General features: G+C 39.5%; 1 protein-coding gene across 1 annotated transcript in view; it reads right to left on the bottom strand.

Annotated features, from left to right (window-relative positions):
- EXOC6B (exocyst complex component 6B) overlaps window positions 1-21,917 on the bottom strand; it is a 629,444-nt gene extending 607,527 nt beyond the window's left edge. The window contains exon 1 of the mRNA XM_019647639.1: window positions 21,684-21,917. Coding sequence (XP_019503184.1) covers window positions 21,684-21,796 — 113 coding nt within the window. The 5' untranslated portion in view covers window positions 21,797-21,917. The remainder of the gene's footprint in view (window positions 1-21,683) is intronic.
- Between the last annotated feature and the right edge of the window lie 400 nt (window positions 21,918-22,317).

The following is a 22,317-nucleotide window of genomic DNA, read 5'->3' as shown; positions in this document are numbered from 1 at the left end:
AGTGAAATAAGTCAGTCAGAGAAAGACAAATACCATATGATCTCATTTATACGTGGAATCTAAAAAACTGAATAAATGAGAAATGTAAACAGAAATAGTCCCAGAGACACAGAGGAAAAACGGAGGGTTACTAGTCGGGAGTGGGTGGGGAGGAAGGAGAAGGGGAAGGGACGAGAAACATAAATTGGTAACTACAATATGGTCTCAGGGATAGAAAAGACAGCCTGAGGAATATAATCAATAATGTTATAAATATTTTTTAGGGGGCCAGTTGGACTCATGTCTGGTCAAGGAGACCACTGCATAGACAGTGTAGAGGCCTGACCACTGCAATGTATTTCTGAAGCTGATGTTGAATAATATTGTATGTCAACTACAATTATATATACATATAGTCACGGGATGTGGAGTAGAGTGTGGGAATGGAGTCAATGTAATTGTAATAGATAAGTATGACATCGGGGGTGGGAGGGCAGTGGATGGGGGGAGGTGGGTTGTTACTTTGTGAGGGGTGAAAAGGATAACTAGTGCATTGTTCTATACACCTGAAACTAATAATAAAATTAAAAAAGAAAAAGAACTGAAATCATACACAGTATGTTCTCCAACCACAATGGAATTAACCTAGATAACAATAACAGAAAATGTTCGAATCCTTGGAAATTACTAAACAACACACTTCTAAGTAATTGATGGGTCAAACAGGAAGTCCAACGGGAAATAAAAGAATACACTAAATTGAGTGAAAATTAAAATACAACATATCAAAATTTATGGGACACAGTATTTCAGTGCCAGGGAGGAAATTTATAGCACTAAATGTATATATTTGAAAAGAGGAAAGTTCTCAAATCAATCATCTAAGCTCCGATACCTCAAGAACCTAAAGAACAAAAATAAAAAACAAACAGCTGGAAGGGAATAATAAAGGCAGGAAATCAATAATTCAAAACAGAAAATAAAGAAAAATCAATGAAAAAAGTCTGGTTCTTTGAAAAGATCCATAAAATTGACAAATATGTAACAAAGAAAAAATTGATACAAACTAATAATACAAGGAATGAAACTAGGGATATCACTACAAACCCTGCAGCAGTCAAAAGAATAATAAAAGAGAACTATACTCTTAGGGCCGGCCGAATGGCTTAGTTGGTTAAGAGCTCGCTCAAGACTGCAAGCTCTGAGCAACAGGGTCGCCGGTTTGATTCCCACATGGGCCCAAGCTGAGCTGCCACTGAGCTGCCAACAGGCGGCAGGATGGCCCAGCAAAAAAAATTTTAAAAAGAGGGAACTATACTCTTTTGACATAAATTTGACAACTTAGGTGAAACAAACCAATTCCTAGAAAATCACAAACTATCACAACTTACTCAACACAAAATAGTACATTTATATAGGCCTACAACTATGAAGGAAATTAAATTTGTAATTTAAAATCTCCCAAAAAAGAAATCTCTAGGCCTAGAAAGTTTCATTAGAGAATTCTACAAAATGTTTGAAACAAAATTAACATCAATTCTAAAATCTTCTCCAGAAAATAGAAAACGAGGGAGGGAACACTTCCCAATCCATTTTATGAAGCTACTATTACCCTATAATCAAAACCAAACAAACACAGAAAAAATATGAATATATAAACCTACAGATCAATATCCCTCACAACTATAAACACAAAAATCCCTAAAAAACTATTGGGTTGTCAGAAAAGTCATGATGTATTTTTTCTATGTTTTTCATTGCAAAAATGCATCATGACTTTTCCAACAACCCAATAGTAGCGAATAGAATTCAGAGTATATAAAAAGAAATATACACAATGACTAAGCTACATTTATTCCAGGGAGGTAGACTCATTCAATACTCAGAACTCAATCAACATAATCCACCAGGCTACAGAAGAGAAATTTCATAATTATATCAATCAATGCAGTAAAAGCACTGCACAAAATTCAACATTCTTTCATGATAAAAACTCTCAGAAAACAGGAATAGAAAGAAACTTCCTCAACTTGATAAACAGCATCTGCAAAGAAACCTATAACTAACACTTAATGGGGGAGAGGCTGAATGCTTTCTAAGATCGGGAACAAGGCAAAGATGTCCCTTGTCACCAATCTTATTCAACATAGTCCTGGAAGTTCTAGCCAGTGAACGAAAATGAAAGAAAAGGCATACATATTGGGGAAGGGGGGGAGGGGGCACTAAAACTGTCCCTGTTTGCAGATGACACTATTATCTACATAGAAAACTCCAAGGAATCTACACACAAAAAAAGACACCTCCTAGACTAATAAGTAAGTTTAGTCAAGTAACAATGATTGAAGATAAACATATCAAAATTAATTGTAATTCAATTGGGTTGTCGGAAAAGTCATGACGCATTTTTGCAACAAAAAACAGAAAAAATACGTCACGACTTTTCCGACAACCCAATATATATACTAGCAATGAACACAATGACACCAAAATTAAAAATACAATGCCATTTATAATCACTTAAAAAATGAAATACTTAGGGGCCAGCCAAGTGGCTCAGTTGGTTAAGAGTTGGCTTAAGAGTGCGAGCTCTGAGCAACAGGGCCGCCAGTTCAATTCCCACATGGGCCAGTGACGCTGCTCCCAAGCTGAGCTGCCTGCCGCTGAGCTGCCAACAGGTGGCAGGATGGCTCAGCTGGTGTAACAATCAGTTTGCCTGTTTGATGGTGGCTACGTCCACCCGTAACTAAGACTGAACTCGGCACCTTGAGTTGAGCTGCCTCCCAGCTGGGTCAGTGGATAGAGCGTGTGCTCTTAACAACAAAGCTGCTGGTTCGACTCCCACAAGGGATGGTGGCTACACCCACCCACAACTAAGACTGAACACAGCACCTTGAGCTTAGAGGGAAGCCAGATAGCGACTGGCACCCTCCACAACAAAGATTGAAGAATAATACGTTGTCTGTTTCCATTCCCCAATTCCCCAACACTGTTCCCCTCTCCCAATTCCCCAATAAAATCAAAAAGAAAAAAGAAATACTTAGGTGGAAATCTAGCAAAAAAATAGTTAGGTGTAAATCATACACGTACTGACTTTGTATGCTAAAAACTACACAATGCTGATGAGAAGAAATCAAAAGAGAGCTAAATAAATAGAGAGACATACCATGTTTGTGAACTGGAAGAACTCATGAAATAAAGATGTCAATTCTCTACACACTGACATACAGGTTTAGTGCAATTCATATCAAAATTTCAGCAAGAAAATTTTGTAAATATAGACAATATTATTCTAAAATTTATGTGAAAAGACAAAAGAACTAAATTAGCTAAAACTATTTTCCTAAAGATTGAAGTGGGAGGAATCAGTCTACCCAAAAGCAAGACTTATTCTATACAGCCACAGTACTCAAGTCTGTGATATTGGCAGAGGGATAGACACAAAGATCAACAGACAAGCGGACCCAGAAATACATCCACACAGAGACCAAAAAAAATTTTCTCCACAGGAGAAAATCTGCAAGACCTAGAGTTCTTAGAATTGACCCCAAAAGCATACTCCATACAAGGAAAAATTGATAAATTGGACATCATCAAAATTAAAAATTTCTGATGTGCAAACAACCAACCCTATTAGTGAAAAGACAAGCAGCAGAATGGGAGAAAATATCTGCAAACCACATATTTAACAAAGGACTGGTACCTAGAATATATAAAACTCAATAGTTAAAAAAAAAACAATTAGGAAATGGGCAAAGGACATGAAGGTAATTCAACAAAGTAGATGCACACATGGCAAACATGCACATGAAAAGATGTTCAACAAATACAAATTAAAACCATGAGCTATTACTATACATGTTATCGGAATGGCTAAAATAAAAGAGTGGCAACACCAAATGCTAAAAAGGATGTGGAGAAATTAGAACACTCATACTTTGCCATGGGAATGTAAAATGGTACAACTACTTTGGAAACCAATTTAGCAGTTCCTCAAAAAGTTAAACATAGAGTCACATATGACCCAGCACTTCCACTCCTAGGTATACACCCAAGAAAAATGAAAACATATGTTCACACAAAAACCTTTACACAAATGTTTATAGCACCTTTATCTGTAACAGCCAAAAACCAGAAACAACCCCGATGTTCTTCAATGAGTGAATCATTCAACAAACTGTGGTATACCACGGAGTATTATTACTCAGCAATAAAAAGGAACAAACTATTGATACACCACAACTTGGATGAATCTCCAGGGAATTATGCAGAGTAAGAAAAGCCAATTCCAAAATGATACATGCTGTATTATTCCATTTACATAATGGTCTTTAAATGACCAAATTGTAGAAATAGAGAACATATTAGTGGTTGTCAGGAGCTAAGGAGGGGATGAAAGGAAAATGGCTGTAGCTGTAAGAAGGCAGCATGAGAACGGATTCTTGCGGTGATGGAAACGTTCTATATCTTGAATGCTGAGACACAATGTCAGTATCTTGGTCCTGATATATTGTACTAGTTTTGCAAGATGTTACTATTGGAGGAAAATGGGTATAGAGTACGTGGGATCCCAGTATATACAGAGGGTGCCAAAAAAATGTATACACATTTCTAAAAAGAAAAAAACCTGTATTAAAATTGTAATACTCAATATACACCGATAACAAAAGATGATTACAAGTTATGTGTATATCTTTTATTGGTACCCACCCTCACCTCCCCCACCACCACCACCACCACCCCACCACCCTCCCGGTATTATTTCTTACAACTGCATGTGAATCTACAATTATCTCAAAATAAAAAGTTCTTTTTTTTTTAAGATTTTATTGGGAAATTGGGGGAGGGGAACAGCGCTGGGGAATCAGGGGAAAGGGAAGAACAGTGAAGTTGCTGTCCTTTGGTTCTTCAGTCTAGTTGTGGAGGACGTTGCTTCACTGGCCCATGTTGGTATTATCACTGCGCTCTTCCCAGCTGAGGCAGATCGATCACCGGCCTCTAGACGGCCACTCACGGGGCTATTGACAGCTCACACCGGCTGCTGGCCACTCACGCTGGCTACCAGCCACACACCGTAGCTTATGGCAGCCCACTGCAGCAGGAGCTGCAGCCTACGCCATTGCCGGCGACTCACAGCAGCCCAGCTCCAGGTCAAGCTGTTGTTCACCATCTTAGCTGTAAAGGGCAGTGTCACTGGCCCTTATGTGGGATCCGAACCAGGGTCCTGCTGCTCAGAGCTGGCGTCCCAAACCAGCTCTTCACCAATGCGCCACTCAGCCGGCCCAAAAGTTTATTTTTTAAAAGAGCAAATAATAAATGTATACAGTCAGGTCCACATTTACCACTTAAAATGCTTCTAATAACCTATTTTTCTTTAGCTTTCTAGAGATCTCATTTCACTTTCCTCTTACTTTTGCTAGTTCAATGCCAAAAGATCTTCATTGTACACCTCTTCTGTATAAATGTCAAGCAATTCCTTTACCTCATTAAAAACAAACTGCTTGGCCAGTTCCCTATTTCTTTCCTTTTTTTTTTTTTAATGTACTACACAAACATGTATTTCCCAAAATAAAACTTTATACCAAAAATGTTTCATAACATATAGCAGTCAAGCTCAACGTCTGCTGTTTTTATTCATTGATATCGCTTGATAAGATCACATTTCATATCAATACCTTTAAAATTGTATTGTTTATTAGCACCTGTGCTTCCCCAGAAAATGGAAGTTAGTTGCATTGTGATGATTCTTGCTTGCTTAGATGTTTCACTGGATAATGTATGTTTTAAAGTTCTAAATTACAGGAAGTAGAAGGGAGATACAGAAAGCAAGCACAAATATGAGAAGAGAAACAAAGGCACAATTTGCAAAAGAGAAAAACATAAAGAAGAAAGTTTCAAAAATAAGAGATATTGAGAATGAGGAAGCAAAGACACTTGGCTTAGACATGCAACAAGATGTCAGTGCTCCACTATACAATATCACAGTGTCAAAAGATACGCTTTATGTCACAGAGCTTGTCACGTTCTAGGGATATAAAAACAGGATCAAAAACGAAAGCCTGTGGTGCTTCACAGCATTTCAATCTAAACAAATACAGCAAAAGAGCCTGTATTTTAATCAAAATCATCATTTTTGGCAAATGGCCTTCATCATTTATCTAACATGCAATAGAACATTAAACTAGTATTCAAAACACCTAAAAGAAAAAAAAAAGGTTGTCATTGTCATTGTTTTGCTTTTGCTTTTATCTAATCATCAACCTGATTATCAAACCACAGTAGTAACTGAAGGTAAATTCACTACAATGCAATGTACATGTTAATGAGATAAGACTGAATAGCAGACAGGTGATTTTACAGTTCCAAACCATACAACGAGTAAGTATCACCACAAATCACATTAAGGTAACCTAATTGGTTACACTGTGATAGTTCTTGCTCACTTAGATGTTTCACTGGGTAAATTGTGTTTTAAACTTCTACTTTACAGTTATGCAAACATATATTACATACTTAAATTTCCTTTATTAATCATTGTGCTCTTGAGAGTTACATCTCAATTTTTTTATTATAAATCGATAACAGGGTAGCTTCCAGATGTTCCAAGTAAATAACCCCTTGATAAGACATACACATTCCAGCCACTATATTCTTAATTATATAGCTTAAGGCAAAAAAAAAAAAAAACTATGGTTAATTTATTGGCAATGTTTTAAATAGCCAAGGTGGGTTGGGTTTTTTTAAATATCAAATTGATGATTGCTCCTAATGAAGTTATTGTGGCTTTAATGGCATTTATTTAATTGCTAGAACACACCCAAAATTACTTCTAGGTAAGAATCTTGTTGCAATCTTTGGGTACTCTCCCTTACTGCACTTCCTCTGGCTTATTCAGGTTCTTCGACTTTCATAAAAAGATGATAATCCTGCCCACAGATGGCTTACTTTTAAAGCATATACAGCTCTGTGCTTAACTAATTACACAGGCAAGTGATACATTCAGGGGGAAAAAGGCAGAAAAATGTAACCTTGAACTCACTGATGCTCATTACTTATCAAAAACCTTGACTGCTAGTACTTCTGCTTCTAGTCTAGGGGCCCCAGGGAGCAGAAGTGGCCAGGGCTTGGGTTCACAGGAAGCTACAGGCAGTGGCCCAAAGGCTGACTCCTTCAACATCCAATCTCAGAGGAGAAATTCTAGATTCCTTCCCTGAGGGTTAGGCTCTAGAGTTGGACCTTAGGATCCTGGAGAGTGGGGTTGGGAGCAGGGTCTATGCCTGATATACTGGGCTAGGGGTGAGGCTTAGGTGAAATGGGTGGGAATTAGGGCGAGTCCTGGGCTTGGCAGGCGGGAATAGGGGTGAGACATCACTGGCAGTTGGGACCTCAATGTTGAAACTTCCTCCCCTTTCCATGGCCTCTACCTTTCTCCTTTGGCTTAATCCAATCCCCTGCAAAATGATAATATCCTAGGTAAGATTTATTTTTAGTCTTAGTAATTTCTTTTAAAAATAGGATTACATACAGCCATGCACAGCATAAGGACGTGTCATTCCAGGAAGGACATCATATACTACAGTGATCCCATAAGATTATAACAGAGGGCCAGCCGAGTGGCTCAGTTGGTTAAGTGTCAGCTTGGGAGTGCAAGCTCTGAGCAGCAGGGCCGCCAGTTCAGTGCCCACATGGGCCAGTGACACTGCATCCTCTACAGCTAATATGGTGAACAACAGCTCCACCTGGAGCTGGACTGCCATGAGTGGCCCGTGACAACATGAGCTGCCATGAGCCAGCATGAGATGCCATGAGCCATCGTGAGCCACCGTGAGCAGCCATCCAATGGCAGGCAACTGATCTGCCTCAGCCCGGAAGAGCGCAACGATCGTAATACCAACATGGGTCAGTGAAGCGACATCCTCCACAACTAGACTGAAGAACAAAAGGGCAAGCAATTTGTCTGTTTCCCTTGCCCAATTCCCCAACAAAATTTTTTTAAAAAAATTATAATGGAGCTGAAAAATTCCTATCACTTGTGATGTGGTAGCTATCCTAATGTTGTAATATTACTCAAATACTGACTACTGTGTTACAACTGTCTGCAGTATTCATTACAGCAACATGCTGTACAGGTTTGCAGCCTAGGAGCAATCTGCTCTACCATAGTCATAGGTGTGGAGTAGGCTATATACCATCCAGGTTTGTGTAAGCGCACTCTATGGTGTTTCCTAACGACGCTCAGAACATATCCCCATTGCTAAGCAGCGCATAACTGTATCTTATTTCTTCTACAGCTTGCCTTTCACACCAAAAATAAAATGTGAAAATCTGTTCAAGACAATAGATAGGAAATCCGACTCTTGTTTTTTTAAATTATGTATTTATATAGTATACATAATTCATACATATAGGAAAAGCTCAAATGGGGGATCTCACTCCATCCCTAAGTTTTCCACCCCAAAAACAACCACTGTAACCAGTTCTCTGATATTGTTTATATATCAAGCACGTGTATATTATTTCTTCAAATAAATATAGAACATAAAAAAAATAACTTGACTACTAAAAGTAGTACTTAGGAAGAAATAACATATATACAATGTATATATGTTTTCAGGTTAGAAATCATGGAGACTGGGCACATATGCATTTTACTAAAGAAGGTGTCTATAGAGGTCATAGGATTTTCAAAGTGATCAATGATACAAAAAGGGAGGGAGGGATAATGCACTTCCAAATTCCACTAGAGATATTATCAAATCCATGCCTTGATTAAGCCAAGACCAGTGGAGAGCTGCATTCCTTTGGCTCCCTGCAGAACTGCTTTTCCTAAATTGTGCTTTGGTTGTGCCATATGCTTTCACTAAAGGACAATACAGGAAACAGCCTGTCACATATTGCTGCATTTACTATGTGGGTATTAAAGTTATGTTATGCAGGGCCTTCTTTGTGAGGACATATGGGCGAAATAGTTCTCTGGTCTTACTCAGAACCAAGAATAGCTGTGCTTCTCCAAAGTAACTACTTTTTAATTTTACAACACCATAACTCAACTGAACATCTCTTTTTTTGTACTAGTTGCTGGAAAGCATAGAGCCACACTGATGGTCTACCTTAAAAAAAATGTATAGGCCTTTAAATACAAATTTTTTAATGCATTTGTTTCCTCCATGTCTTTTCCTTTTGGAATTCAGTAAGTTAGGGCTTCCCCACTAAAAAGTTACACTTTGACTCAATACCTCTCTGTGTATCAAGTATCAAAACGATTTTCTTCTGGAACACATTAAATGTTCTAAAATGTATGCTCTTTACAAATATGAATCTCTTAACTGCTCTTACTGTTGATTTCACATACTCCTTCCTGCCTTTGTTTTCCCTTTGCCCCAATTTCCTCACCACCTCTGATGTATCTATTATGTGTATTTTTTAAATGATGTATATTTTTGGAAACTATAATTCCTTTCTAGAACAAGGCAAGGGGAAAATTCGAGAACAAGAGAAAGACAGTCAATTGTCAATTAACCAGAATAAGAGGGAAAAGAGATAGAGAATAACCCAAAGACAGAATTAAGACAAAATTAATCTCTTCTCAAAAAAATAGTCAAAATGTGGTATAAAATATGAATGTTAAGCTACACACAATTTAAAGGAAAACATTTACCATTCTGCAGACATCTAGAAATGTAAAATATAAATATAATTTACATATATACAACATCACAAATTGGTTTTTTAAAATAGCCAAAATATTAAAATAATTTTCCATTATTGTCTATTTCTTAACTGAACTCTCCTTAATTCAACTATTGGAACAAAGTCCACGCAACATCAGTTGGTCTTTGAGCAACTATCTTCCTTGTTTTCTAAATACTCCAGCAGACTACAACATTGAAAAAATGGTTTTACAGGCCAGCTGAGTAGCTCAGTTGGTCAAGAGTCAGCTTGGGAGTACAAGCTCTGAGCAGCAGGTCCGCCGGTTCGGTTCCCAGATGGGCCAGTGATGCCACACTCTCTATAGCTAAGATGGTGAACAACAGTTCGACCTGGAGCTGGGCTGCTGTGAGCGGCCGGCTATGGCATAGGCTGCAGTGGACTGCCATGAGCTACCCTGAGTGGCCGGCAGCCAGCGTAAGCAGCCAGCAGCCGGCGTGAGCCACCGGGAGCTGCCGTCCAATGGCCAGCGAGTGACTGCCTCACCTAGGAAGAGCGCAATGATCACAATACCAACATGAGCCAGTGAAGCGACGTCCTCCACAACTAGATTGAAGAACAAAAGGACAGCAACTTGTCTGTTCCCCCTTCCCCCAATTCCCCAATAAAATCTTTTAAAAAAAGAAAAAAGTACAAATGAAAGCTACATTGAAATCCCATTTATCATCAATCATATTGGCAAAAACTCAAAAGTCTGATACATATTCTGCTGAAAAGCTATGGAGAAATGAGCAATTTCATGGACTGCTCAAGGGAGAGCAAAATGGCACAACCTCTACAGAGAGTAATACCTACCAAATTACAGATACATTCATCATGTACTCAGCAATCCCACCTCTGGGAATCTATCCTGCAGATACAGTATGAAATATACAATAAGACATGACAAATATTCAAGGTTGTTCACTGCTGCATTATTTTGTCCAGTAAAAAACTGGAAATAACCCAAGTGTGCAGAAATAGGGGATTGGGTGAATAAACCATGGTATAGTCACATAATGGAATACTCTGTAGCTGTGTAAAAAAAAAAAAAGAAAGAAAAAGGAAAATCTCTCTGCATACTGATATGGGCAGATCTCCAAAACATATTGATGAGTAAAAAACTTAAGCTGCAGAACTGTATTTCAGTACACTACTAATTTTGTAAAAATAGGAAGAAAATCAAATCATATACGCTTATATTTGCATAAAAACCACAATGGAAGAATAAACAAGCAACTAATATAAAGGGAAGTAGAGGGAATGGAAGAAAAACATATTAGATCTATGGTTCATTATCTTTTCTTTCCATTTTTTTTTTATTTTTAGCTGAGCCATCCTGCTACCTGTTGGCAGCTCAATGGCTGCTCAGCTCAGGCTGGACTCGAACCGCTGTTGCTCAGAGCTCAAACTCTTGAGCAAGCTCTTAACCAACTGAGCCACTTGGCCGGCCCTTCTTTCCATTTTTTTAAATAACGTATTTCAAACCCAGACAAATAAAGATAATTCACCTATTAATTTTTTTACTTTCCAACTTATAGTACATAAAATTTTCAGGACATCAGTTTCACAAGCATTATATATTTGATCTGATGATAACAAACTCTTGAAAGTCAACACAGGAATAATAGCCAAATGCTACACTCTCATTTAATTTCTCTCTGTGACGACTAATTTTTCTGTGGTTTGAATCTAATTAATCAGATAACAAATCATAATAACCTTCCAATAGCTTCAAAAAAAACTTTTATGTATTTAATTCAATAAAATCAGACACAGAGGCCACTGCTGATTGAACCTAATCAGCATTGTCTTATCTACAAGACAGCTTTTTCACAGTTTTTCATCTTTTCCAATTTGCTTGACAACCCAATGAGGTTCATTAAAATAAAACCTAACTTCTCTTTATCAAACACCAAAAAATTCATTTTCCTAGTTCATATAGTAATGAAACATTTAACACTACCCACCTCCTTTTTCTAAATGCACAATTTTAACATTTTATCACTTTCTGAGCTTTACTTATACAACATTCACGTAGATGATAACATTTTAATCGCTAGAGTTATCATACTTAAATTTGGAAACTTTTGACAACACTGCACAAAATACTGAAGAATGATAGGTTTTAGGGGCCACAGACTTGGGTTGATAAAGAGAAAGAGGAACTATAAAATTATATGTAATTCCAAAAAATAAACACTTCTGATATGTTGAGGTTTTCAAGATTTTCAGTCGTTTTATTTTTTCTCAAACACCTAGTCATATTTTTTAAGATAGTTAATCTGCAAAGCAGTTGATTAACCCCCAGATTAAGTAACAGTTCATAATACAATTATTTTATTCTGCTGCTAATTCAACAAATATTTATTGAACACCAACTGTGTATGCCAGGCACTCTTTCAGGTTCCCAGAATACAGCAGCAAACAAAAGAAAGAAAATCCCTCCCCTCCTGGAATACACATTCTAGTAGTGGAGTCGATCAAAAATTCCATATGTCATTGGCCACCCGAGTGGCTCAGTTGGTTAAGAGTTAGCTTAAGAGCGCAAGCTCTGAGCAACAGGGCCACCAGTTCGATTCCCACATGGGCCAGTGATGCTGTGCCCGAGCTGAGCTGTCGCTGAGCTGCCAACAGGTGGCAGGATAGCTCATCTGGTGAGAGCATGTACTCCTAACAAGACTGCCTGTTTGATGGTGGGCTACGCCCGCCCGCAACTAAGACTGAACTCGCACCTTGAGCTGAGCTGCCGCCCCCAGATGGCTCAGTGGATAGAATGTGCGCTCTTAACAACAAGAACACCAGTTCGACTCCCGCATGGGATGGTGGCTACGCCCACCCACAACTAAGATTGAACACAGCACCTTGAGCTTAGAGGCCATGAGCTGCCAACGGGCATCCAAATAGCGAGTGGCACCCTCCACAACTAAGACTGAAGAACAACAACTTGGCTGATCCCCCTCCCCAATTCCCCAACACTTCCCTTCCCACAATTCCCCAATTAAAAAATAAAATTACATATGTCAGGAAGTAGTAGGTGCTATGAAGAAAAACAAGGTTCCTCCCCCCTTTATTCCCTGTCCCAATAAATGGCACCACCATTCACCCAGTTACTTAGGCCAAGAGCCTTGGAATCATTCTTGATTCCCCTCTTTCTTTAGCCCCATAAATAATCCATCATTCTGACTCTTCTTTCAAAATATATTCTAAATCCAACTATGTCTCATCACCTTCTCCCCAGCACCTTATTGTCACAACCATCTTCTTGCCTCTTATTACTGCAAATGTCCCTTAGCTGATTTCCCTGTTTCTTTTCTTATTCTGTCTCCACACAATAGCCATAATGTTCCTTGTTTAACATAACTTAGAGCATGTCACTTTCCTGTTCAAAACTCTCCAGTACCTTCCCATAACACTTGGAATAAAATCGGTCTCTTTCTTAGTCTACATGATCTGGACTCTGACTACTCTCCTACCACTATGCTTCTCCTGAGGCACTTGACACTGACTGTGCCCTCTGTCTAGAACAGACTTCCCTCACAAAGCCATTTGGCTTGCTTGTCACTCTCTTCAAACTTTTGCCAGAGCAACTCTTTCTAACAACGTAATCCAAAACAATACCCCATCATATGTAACATTAATCACTAAATATTCAATAGCATTACTTTATGTATCTATTTGTTTGTTTATTCTGTGAGTAAGCCACTAGAATACAAGGTACATAAGGGGAGGATTTGTCTATCTTTTTCCCTGCTGTATCCCAGAGCCTGGAAAAGTATCTAGCACATAGAAGTTGCTCAATAAGTATTTGTTGAATTAAGTAATTAATTCATGAGTGAAGTCATTAAAATGATATAGCTATACAATATGTAACAAAGTATGAAACTGTATATAACATGTTAACTGAAAAAGCAAGATACAACATGATAATACTCTCCTAATATCTAATGTAATAAAATACATATGGAAAAAGTTAAGAAATATACAAATCTATGAGTTGTGACAGAGTGGTAGAATTAAGTTTTTGTTGTCTGTTTCTTCAATCTTTTTTTTTCTTCCACCTTTTCAAAAGTCATTAGATTACATTTATAATTAGAATATAAAAATGTTATTTTTAAAAGGGAGCTCCTACTAAAAATAAGCAATCAGCAATGAGATCATTTCTTTTCCCTCAATGACTGTCAAGGAGGGAGGATATCAGAATCACCCGTGGGTCTTTATAAATTTGTTTCTTATCTCCTCCTCTGTTCTCCACTCTATCTCACAATTAGCACTCCCAAAGTCTGATTATTGATGAATATTATATGAGTGCAGGTATGTGAGACTGGGGGAAAAAAAAAAAAAAGGCCAAGAGCCACTAAACTAACATAACTCCAAAAACAGAACTATCTAAATCCACATATCAAAGTCAAGGGTAAAAGGTAAAAGGAGACTCTAATTACCAGAGTGACTACTACCTAAAAGAATGCTTTACTTCCTTTGTTTTTTATAATAAATACTATACCTACAAGATAGGGGGTATCATCCCCATTTTATAGATGAGAAAATTTTTCCTACTCAGGTGGTTACTTGCTTATAAAAATAATTAACTGATTAAGAGGTCCATGCATGGACCAATAATGATAAAGTATCATAAACCAAGGATTCTGATTAACTGATTTCTGTACAGTTTAGGTAATGGGTAAGAGTGGAGGATGGAAAACAATGCCTTGTGGCCAAAGGCACAGAGTAGTAAGTGGAGAAGCCAGGTCTCCATATTTAATTACCAAATGACATTGAGCAAAGCACCTTTTGAATATCCATCCCCCCAATCTGTTTTCTGTAAGAGCCAGCCTTCCAAACAAACAACTTCAACTTAAATAAAGAGAAAGAAAAAAAAAAACAAGATAGAAATTGTTCTGTACACCAAGAGTGCAGTTTTGAAACAACAAAATATATGAGGCAAAGGTCTAGAAGAAAATGCATCAAAACAACAGCAGTTGTGTTATAGGATTATAAGTAATTTTTAATATAGTTTCAAAAATTTTACATTGAGACAGTGTTTTAACAGAGAAAATAATTAAACAGATAAGATGCTATCATAAATATCCTTTGTTAATCTTAAGACTGGGTTGTATGACACAAAGCAATTCCATAAGGCAAGACAAGAATCAGTCCTTAAAGTGCTTTACCAAGATCAAATATAGCAATCGTATCATTCTTATAACACAGGACCTCAGAAACAGAAGGCAGCAGTTGAGCTAAAAAGAGAAAACCATTAGCTGGCAACATTAGAGCAAACTTCTTCCTGGGTAAGAACACTCAACGAGGGGAGTGAGGCTGACTAGCAAAGTCAAATAAACACAATGACAGGGTCTTGAATATTACACTTCTACTACAAATAATGAATATAAATGTCATGGTAAAAAGATCATGATAAATCAACCAGGAATATACAATATGTGGTAAGAAAGGGTGGTGCTGGAACAACTGGATAGCAACATCTGAAAGAATAAAACTGACCACCCTTCCTTACACTAGATACAAAAATTACCGGTAACTCAAAATGAATCACATGCCTTAATGTAAGAGATAAAATTATAAAACTCTTAGAAAAAAAAAAAGGAGCAAATCTTCGTGAGCTTGGGTTAAGCAAAGGCTTCCTAGATATACCAAAAGCACAAGTAAGAAAACTAAAAATAGATAAAATGAATTATACCAAAATTAAAAACTTTTGTGCAGCAGATGATACTACCAAAAAAAAAGACAACTCACACAATGGAAGAAAGAATTTGCAAATCATATATCTGATACAAGACTTATATCCAGACATACAAAGAACACATATAACTCAACAATAAAAAGACAAACAACCCAATTAAAAACTGAACAAAGGATCTCAATAGACATTTCTCCAAAGATAAATAACCAATAAGCACATTTCCCATTAGGGAAATGCAAATCAAAGCAACAGTGAGATGCAACTTCACATCTAGAATGGCTAAAATAAAGAAGATAATAAGAAATGTTGACAAGTATATGGAGAAATTGGAAGCCTCATACATTGCTGGGTGGAATGTAAAATGGTACAGACATTTTGGAAAACAGTTTGGCAGTTTCTCAAAATGTTAAACACAGAGTTACCATATGACCTAGAAATTCTACTCCTAGTAATACACACGAGACAAATGAAAACATACAAGGTCAGACAATTAAGCTCGCAAACTCATCCTAGAAAAAGTGCTACATATCTCACTGCTCAATATCACTACTGTCACCTTTGAAGTACTCCCCTTGGGAAGCTATGCACCGACACCAGCACCTAGTCCACCCTTCAAAGGAATTTTGGGACTCTTTTTCTGGAATGCCCATCAGAGCTGTCATCATATTACCCTTGATGTCCTCAATGTCATCAAAATGTCTTCGATATTTCCTTTATCTTCGGGTAAAGAAAGAAGTCATTGGGGGCCAGATCAGGTGAGTAGGGAGGATATTCCAATACAGTTATTTGTTTACTGGCTAAAAACTCCCTCACAGACAGTGCCATGTGAGCTGGTGAATTGTTGTGATGCAAGAGCCATGAAATGTTGGCGAAAAATTCAGGTCGTCTAACTTTTTCACACAGCCTTTTCAGCACTTCCAAAGTAAACTGTTTGCCCAGTTGGTACAAATTCATAATGAATAATCCCTCTGGTAACAAAAAAGGTCAGCAATATCGTTGAAAACAAGTTCGCAAACTTAAATGTCAGACCTTGTATGCCCACAAAAAAATTAGTATACAAATGTTCATAGAGGCATTGTTCATAACAGCCACAAAATGGAAACAACCCAAATATCCATCAACTAATGAGTAAATAAAATGTAGTATATCAATACAATGGAATAATACTATTTAAAAAACAATAAAAAAAATGAAAGGGGCCAGCCGAGTGGCTCAGTTGGTTAAGAGTGTGAGCTCTGAGCAACAGGGTCACTGGTTCAATTCCCACATGGGCCAGTGAGCTGCGTTCTAGCTGAGCTGCCAGCAGAGCTGCCAACAGGTGGCAGGATGGCTCAGCTGGTGAGAGCATGTGCTCCAAACAACAAGGTTGCCGGTTCCATTCCCGCATGGGATGGTGGGCTATGCCCACCAACAACTAAGATTGAACACTGCACCTTGAGCTGAGCTGCCCTGAGCTGCCAATGGGTGGCCGGATAGTGACTAGACTTGAGCTGAGCTAGCTGCGCCCTCCACAACTAAGATTGAAGGACAACAACTTGGCTGTTCCACTTCCCCAATTTCCCATTAAAATCTTTAAAAAAAAAAAAAAGAAAGAAATACTGATACAAGCTACCATATGGATGAATTTTCAAAACATCATGCTTAGTCACAAAGAAACTCATATTGTATAATTCCATTTACATGAAATGTCCAGAATATGCAAACTCATAGAGAAAGTAGTGATTGCCTGGGGAAGGAGGGGAGATAGAATGAAGAGTGACTGCTAATGGGTAAGGGGTTTTATCTTTGGAGTGATGAAAATGTTCTAAAATTAGATTATGATGACTGCTGCACAACTCTGTGAGTATACTAAAAACCACTGACTTGTACACTTTAAATGGGTGAACTATATGGTATATGAATTATCTCTAAATAAAGCTCTTTTTTAAAGGTAATGTATTTTACTGCTAAATTAAAAAGTTTATGTGGTAACGGAAGGAAACTAAACTTTGGGTGGTGAGCACACAATAGAGTATATAGATATCTAATTATAATGCTGTGCACCTGAAATTTATGTAATGTTACTGGCCAATGTTACCTCAATAAATTTAATTATTTTTTAACTTTAAAAACAAAATCTGAAACAGCAATTAAGAATGAATGTTAGGGGGCGGCCAGGTGGCTCAGTTGGTTAGCGCACGTGCTCTAAACAACAAGGTTGCTGGTTCGACTCCCGCATGGGATGGTGGGCTACACCCCCTGCCAGCAACTATTGAGATTGAAAATAGCGACTGGTCTTGGAGCTGAGCTGTGCCATCCACAACTAAGACTGAAGGACAACAACTTGATTGAAGCTGATGGGTCCTAGAGAAAACACATTGTTCCCCAAAAAAACACACTATTCCCCAATAAAGTTTTTTAAAAATGTAATATGTCGGGCCGGCCGAGTGGCGCGATGGTTAAGAAGTGGCTTGGGACGCCAGAGGGCCCCGGTTCAGATCCCACATATGAGGGCCAGTGTCACTGCCCTCTACAGCTAAGATGCTGAACAACAGCTCAACCTAGAGCTGGGCTGCCAGTGAGTCACCAGCGAAGGCGTAGGCTGCAGCCCCTGTGGCAGTGGGTTGCCATGGGCTACCGTGTGTAGCCAGCAGCCAGCAGCCGCTGTGAGCGGCCGTCCAGAAGCCGGCGACTGATCTGCCTCGCCCGGGAAGAGCGCAATGATGGTGCCAACTTGGGCCAGTGAAGCAACGTCCTCCACAACTAGACTGAAGAACAAAAGGATAGCAACTTGTCTGTTCCCCTTCCCCCAATTCCCCAGCACTGTTCCCCTCCCCAAATTCCCCAATAAAATCTTTGGGGGGAAAAAAATGTAATATGTCAATAAACACAATCCTTTAAAAAAATGTTAAATTACTAGTATCAGGAGAGCAAATTGAAGAAATGCCCTACTGAATAAGGGTTATGAAAGAAAACTATAGATATAGAGATGGGATTTGAAAGATAAAAATATGAAGCTATTGTGCGTGATTTGCAATCAATATTTTAGCATTAGTACAACAAAGCTGGAATCAATATTATTTTAAAAACAAGACAGGCCATAACATCATATGGGCCTCTTTCCTCATCTGCAAAATCAGGACTTGCAGCTAACAAAATAATGTTTAAGACAGAGAAGAAAGAGATGGCTGCTTTCCCAAAAGAATTTGCTAGGTAACAACCTCTATATGCCTGATATGCTTGAGCTTTCCAGAATTATAATGAAAAAGGAGAAGCACTCCCTTATGATATATGGGAATCAACTAACATTGCATGTACTGTTCAAGATTAAAATAAGGATAGTTATATAATGAGAAAGTCAAGCCACTGTGGCTCCTCAAACAAAAAGGAGTAAGACTGGAAGAATAATTTTATATACCCAGGAAAGCAAGTAATGATTCACAAGTAATAGTTGGCAAAGGAAAGAGTCTGGGGTAAAAGAGATCAAATATATGGTGGTGGAAGGAGAACTGACTCCAGGAGGTGAACACACAATGTGATATATAGATGATGTATTACAGAATTGTAAACCTGAAACCTATGTAACTTTACTAACAATTGTCACCCCAATAAACTTTAAAAAAAAAAAGGCAAGAGTCTGGTTAGGCAATGAACGTTGCTAGGTGGATTTTTGTGAAGAGCAGGAATTTTAGGGATGGGTATACTAATCTTATATCTGCTATCAATTTATGGTTTTTCTCTGTTCTTTCATTTCTCTTCAGTTACTCAGGAACACCTAAGAATCTGGTGCCTTAAAAATGCTACCTCAAAAGATGGAAGAAATAGGAAAGACTATAAAAAGGGGTAGAGGAGTTGGCAGTCGAGGGTAAAGTTAGGGAACATAGCCTACTGCCTTAATCAAACCTGGCTAATGATTGTATTGTGGTGGAAAAACGGGATATAATGATGATGGAGGTGCATCCAGGGTAAAGCATGGGATCTAAACAACATCAAGTTTGTGCATGTTGCTGCCTCTGAACGGGATAAGGAAAAAAGCTGAGATCATCCCCTATGAATAAGGGCAGAGACAAGCTAGACTGAAAACAAAGACAGTAGGTAATACTTGCATTTTAGGATGTTCAAGTGATTGAGTCTTGGGTCTGATAGTAAGATTTAGGTTTATCTGCCAAAGACAGGGCGAGGCCAAAAAACGAAAAGCCCCTAATAATGATACAGGGAGTCAGAAAAAGCAACTAAAACTGATAAAAGATAGTGCAGAGGTTCTCAAACCTACTTTTCTCTTTACCATATCCACTTAGGGCAAAAGATCCCTTAATCCATCTACCCCCACAAAACCCCACTTTCCAATAGGAATAGAACTCAGTGATAACAATGAAGCAAATTTTATGGAAAAGGGGTAACTTGTATTTGAGCCATAATGCATACATTCTTAAGTCAAGATACTAGAAAACTACAGGCCAAAATTCAGATACAAATATGCGTTACTATTCAGTGGGGAGTTAACATAATAAATCACAACAAACTAAACTGATAACACTAAACTAAAGTTATTATCATATAAACCAAGAACGACAGCAATTGAAAACCATAACCAACTCAAGACAACACTGGTGGTGTTCTGAGAAAGAATCCTTCCTAAAAACTCTGGTAATCCCAGCTGCTCCAGTGGGAACTCTGCTTGGCTGCCAACTGCAGCTCATTAGCCAAATTTCTTAGAAGAATACTGAAGCAGCATCCTCAGTAAATCTAGTAACATTTTGTTTTATGAAAACCAAATATTAATAACCATTAATAATGCACTTATAATACTAGTGCAAAACACCCTTAGTTTTTATAAAAGATAATGAAATGAGGATGGGTCACTCACCCTTAAGAGCTCAAGGAAATGGATAAAGAGAGGAGCTTGATGGTCATGATGATAATTCAATAAGGGACTACAGGCAAACTACTAAGGATGGTCATGTTCAGGGATGGCACTTGGAGAATTGTGCTAACAAAGTGCCCTGGAGAAGAAAGTTGTGCAGGTGGAGTTAAGGAGTCAAGTCTCCAGCCCGCCCCTCCTGTAAACACTCTTTCATGAGGCAACTCTCCCCATGAAAAAACAAGCAGTGAGTAATAGCTGTTTTTGAAGGGAGGAGCAGTGACCTAAGATTGTACAAGGTGGGTAAGACAATTATCTATTGGCTACATGGAGATCAGAAGGTACCACAGGAAGGATGAAGATGAGTCAGCTCTAGGACACAACTAAACTGAGGGGAAAGGGAAAGGTAGTTCGAAATTGGGCTAGGTAAGTAATTAACGGGAAGTACAATATATGTAGATGGTAACCCCCAATTGAGGCAAAACAACAGATGTTAAGAATTCAAGAGTCTGGATCCAGACTGCCTGCGTAAGAATCTCAACTCCCCCACTTTATTTTCTCGGTGACCTTGGGCAAGTCACTTAACCTCTGTGTGCCTCGTCTGTAAAATGAAGGTAATAACAGTACCCAACTAACCGGATGGTTTTGCGGCTTGAATAAGTTATATTTGTAAACTGCTTACTACAATGTCCTTGCACTGAGCACAGGAAGTGGTACCTAAGTTTTATTCAATAAATTGAAGTGGGTGGGGGTTTGTTTTGACATCTCCAAATAAAATGGTGATGTGTAGGCAAAGTAATGGGAACGAGAACGGGACGGGGGATAAATTTTTTTCGGCGATGAGACCACCACCCACCACAAGGCTGCACCTTCCGGAGAGGTCGTCCTGCTGACAGGGCTAAGGGAGCGCCCGCTCCCAGGAGAAGGGCGCGGGGCTGAGGGAAACTTCCTTCCTTCCAGGCCTAGGATTTTCAGGAACTCGTTTCTGAGCAGTGGTTGTGATTTTAAGAAGACGGCAAGTTTAATTTCCGCGCAACATACCCTGGGGTGAAACTCTGTTTTGTCTGAAGAGCAGGACGTATGTCTAGGACAGGACGGGGTTTGCGTCGGAGGGAGACGGGTGATATCTTCTGGGGAAGATCGGCTTGCTATAAGAGCCACCATCTGTCCGGCGCGCTCTAGTTGCCCGGAGCCGGGCTCGCCTCGAAGGAAGGACGAAGGCTGCCCCAGCCCGGAGGGTGGCAAAAGGAGCCGTCAGAGTAACTGAGCTGTGAGCGGGCCATCGGGAAAGGACCCCACGTCGGGGCTGCGGAGGGAGACCCGCCTCGCAGAAGGTGGACGTCGCTCGCCGGACTCTCCAAAGGGAGGGGCCGGCGCTGGCCCAGCGGACAGCAATCCAGACGCACGGTCCCGAAGGAGCCTGCCCACCCCCCCGTCCCGCCCGTGCCCGCCAGTCCATGGCCCCAGCACCCGGGGTACCTGAGCGTGGGCCCGATGCAGGCCGTGTCGGTGCTCTCGATCTCTCGCAGGATCCGCTCGTGCTCCGCCGCTGTCTCCAGGCTCTCCGCCTCCGCCATCTTACCCCGCTCCATAGACTGGGGGCGTCCGGCAGCCTGTCCCCTCCTTCAGCTCAGCTCACCTTTCGCTCCCACTCTCACCCCAAGCTCCAGAGCCTTCCCAGCCTCTGGATACCCGCAGAACGACCCCGCCCTCAAACTCGGCACGCCCCCTGCGTCACCTCGTCCGCCGACGTTCCACGCAATACCTTCTGGGATTTGTAGTTCTCTGGGCGATGTTAGGTAGGGTTGCGCTCATTTTTTCATGAAATCCTTAAATACCAGTGGAATACCGCACTATAAGCCGGGAACAGTTAACGACTGCATGCAGAGGTGATCAAGTCGGGCAATGGCACTAATCCCACAAATTCTTGTTTAAGACCCTTGCCACAAAGCTCAAAAGGCTCTATAGGCGCGAATAATAAGAAAGGACTAACTAGGTTACTGCGAACCGGTATCTTCAAAGCTGGGGAGATGGAGGTTGGGGAGGAGAAAGCTGGAGAAACCCAAACTAAGAGGTAAGGCAGATGTGGCTGTGGACCAGTTCAGAGAGTCGA

This window comes from Hipposideros armiger, unplaced genomic scaffold (assembly GCF_001890085.2).
Source record: "Hipposideros armiger isolate ML-2016 unplaced genomic scaffold, ASM189008v1 scaffold_114, whole genome shotgun sequence".
NCBI lineage: Eukaryota > Metazoa > Chordata > Mammalia > Chiroptera > Hipposideridae > Hipposideros > Hipposideros armiger.
This window is presented reverse-complemented; position numbering and strand designations above follow the sequence as displayed.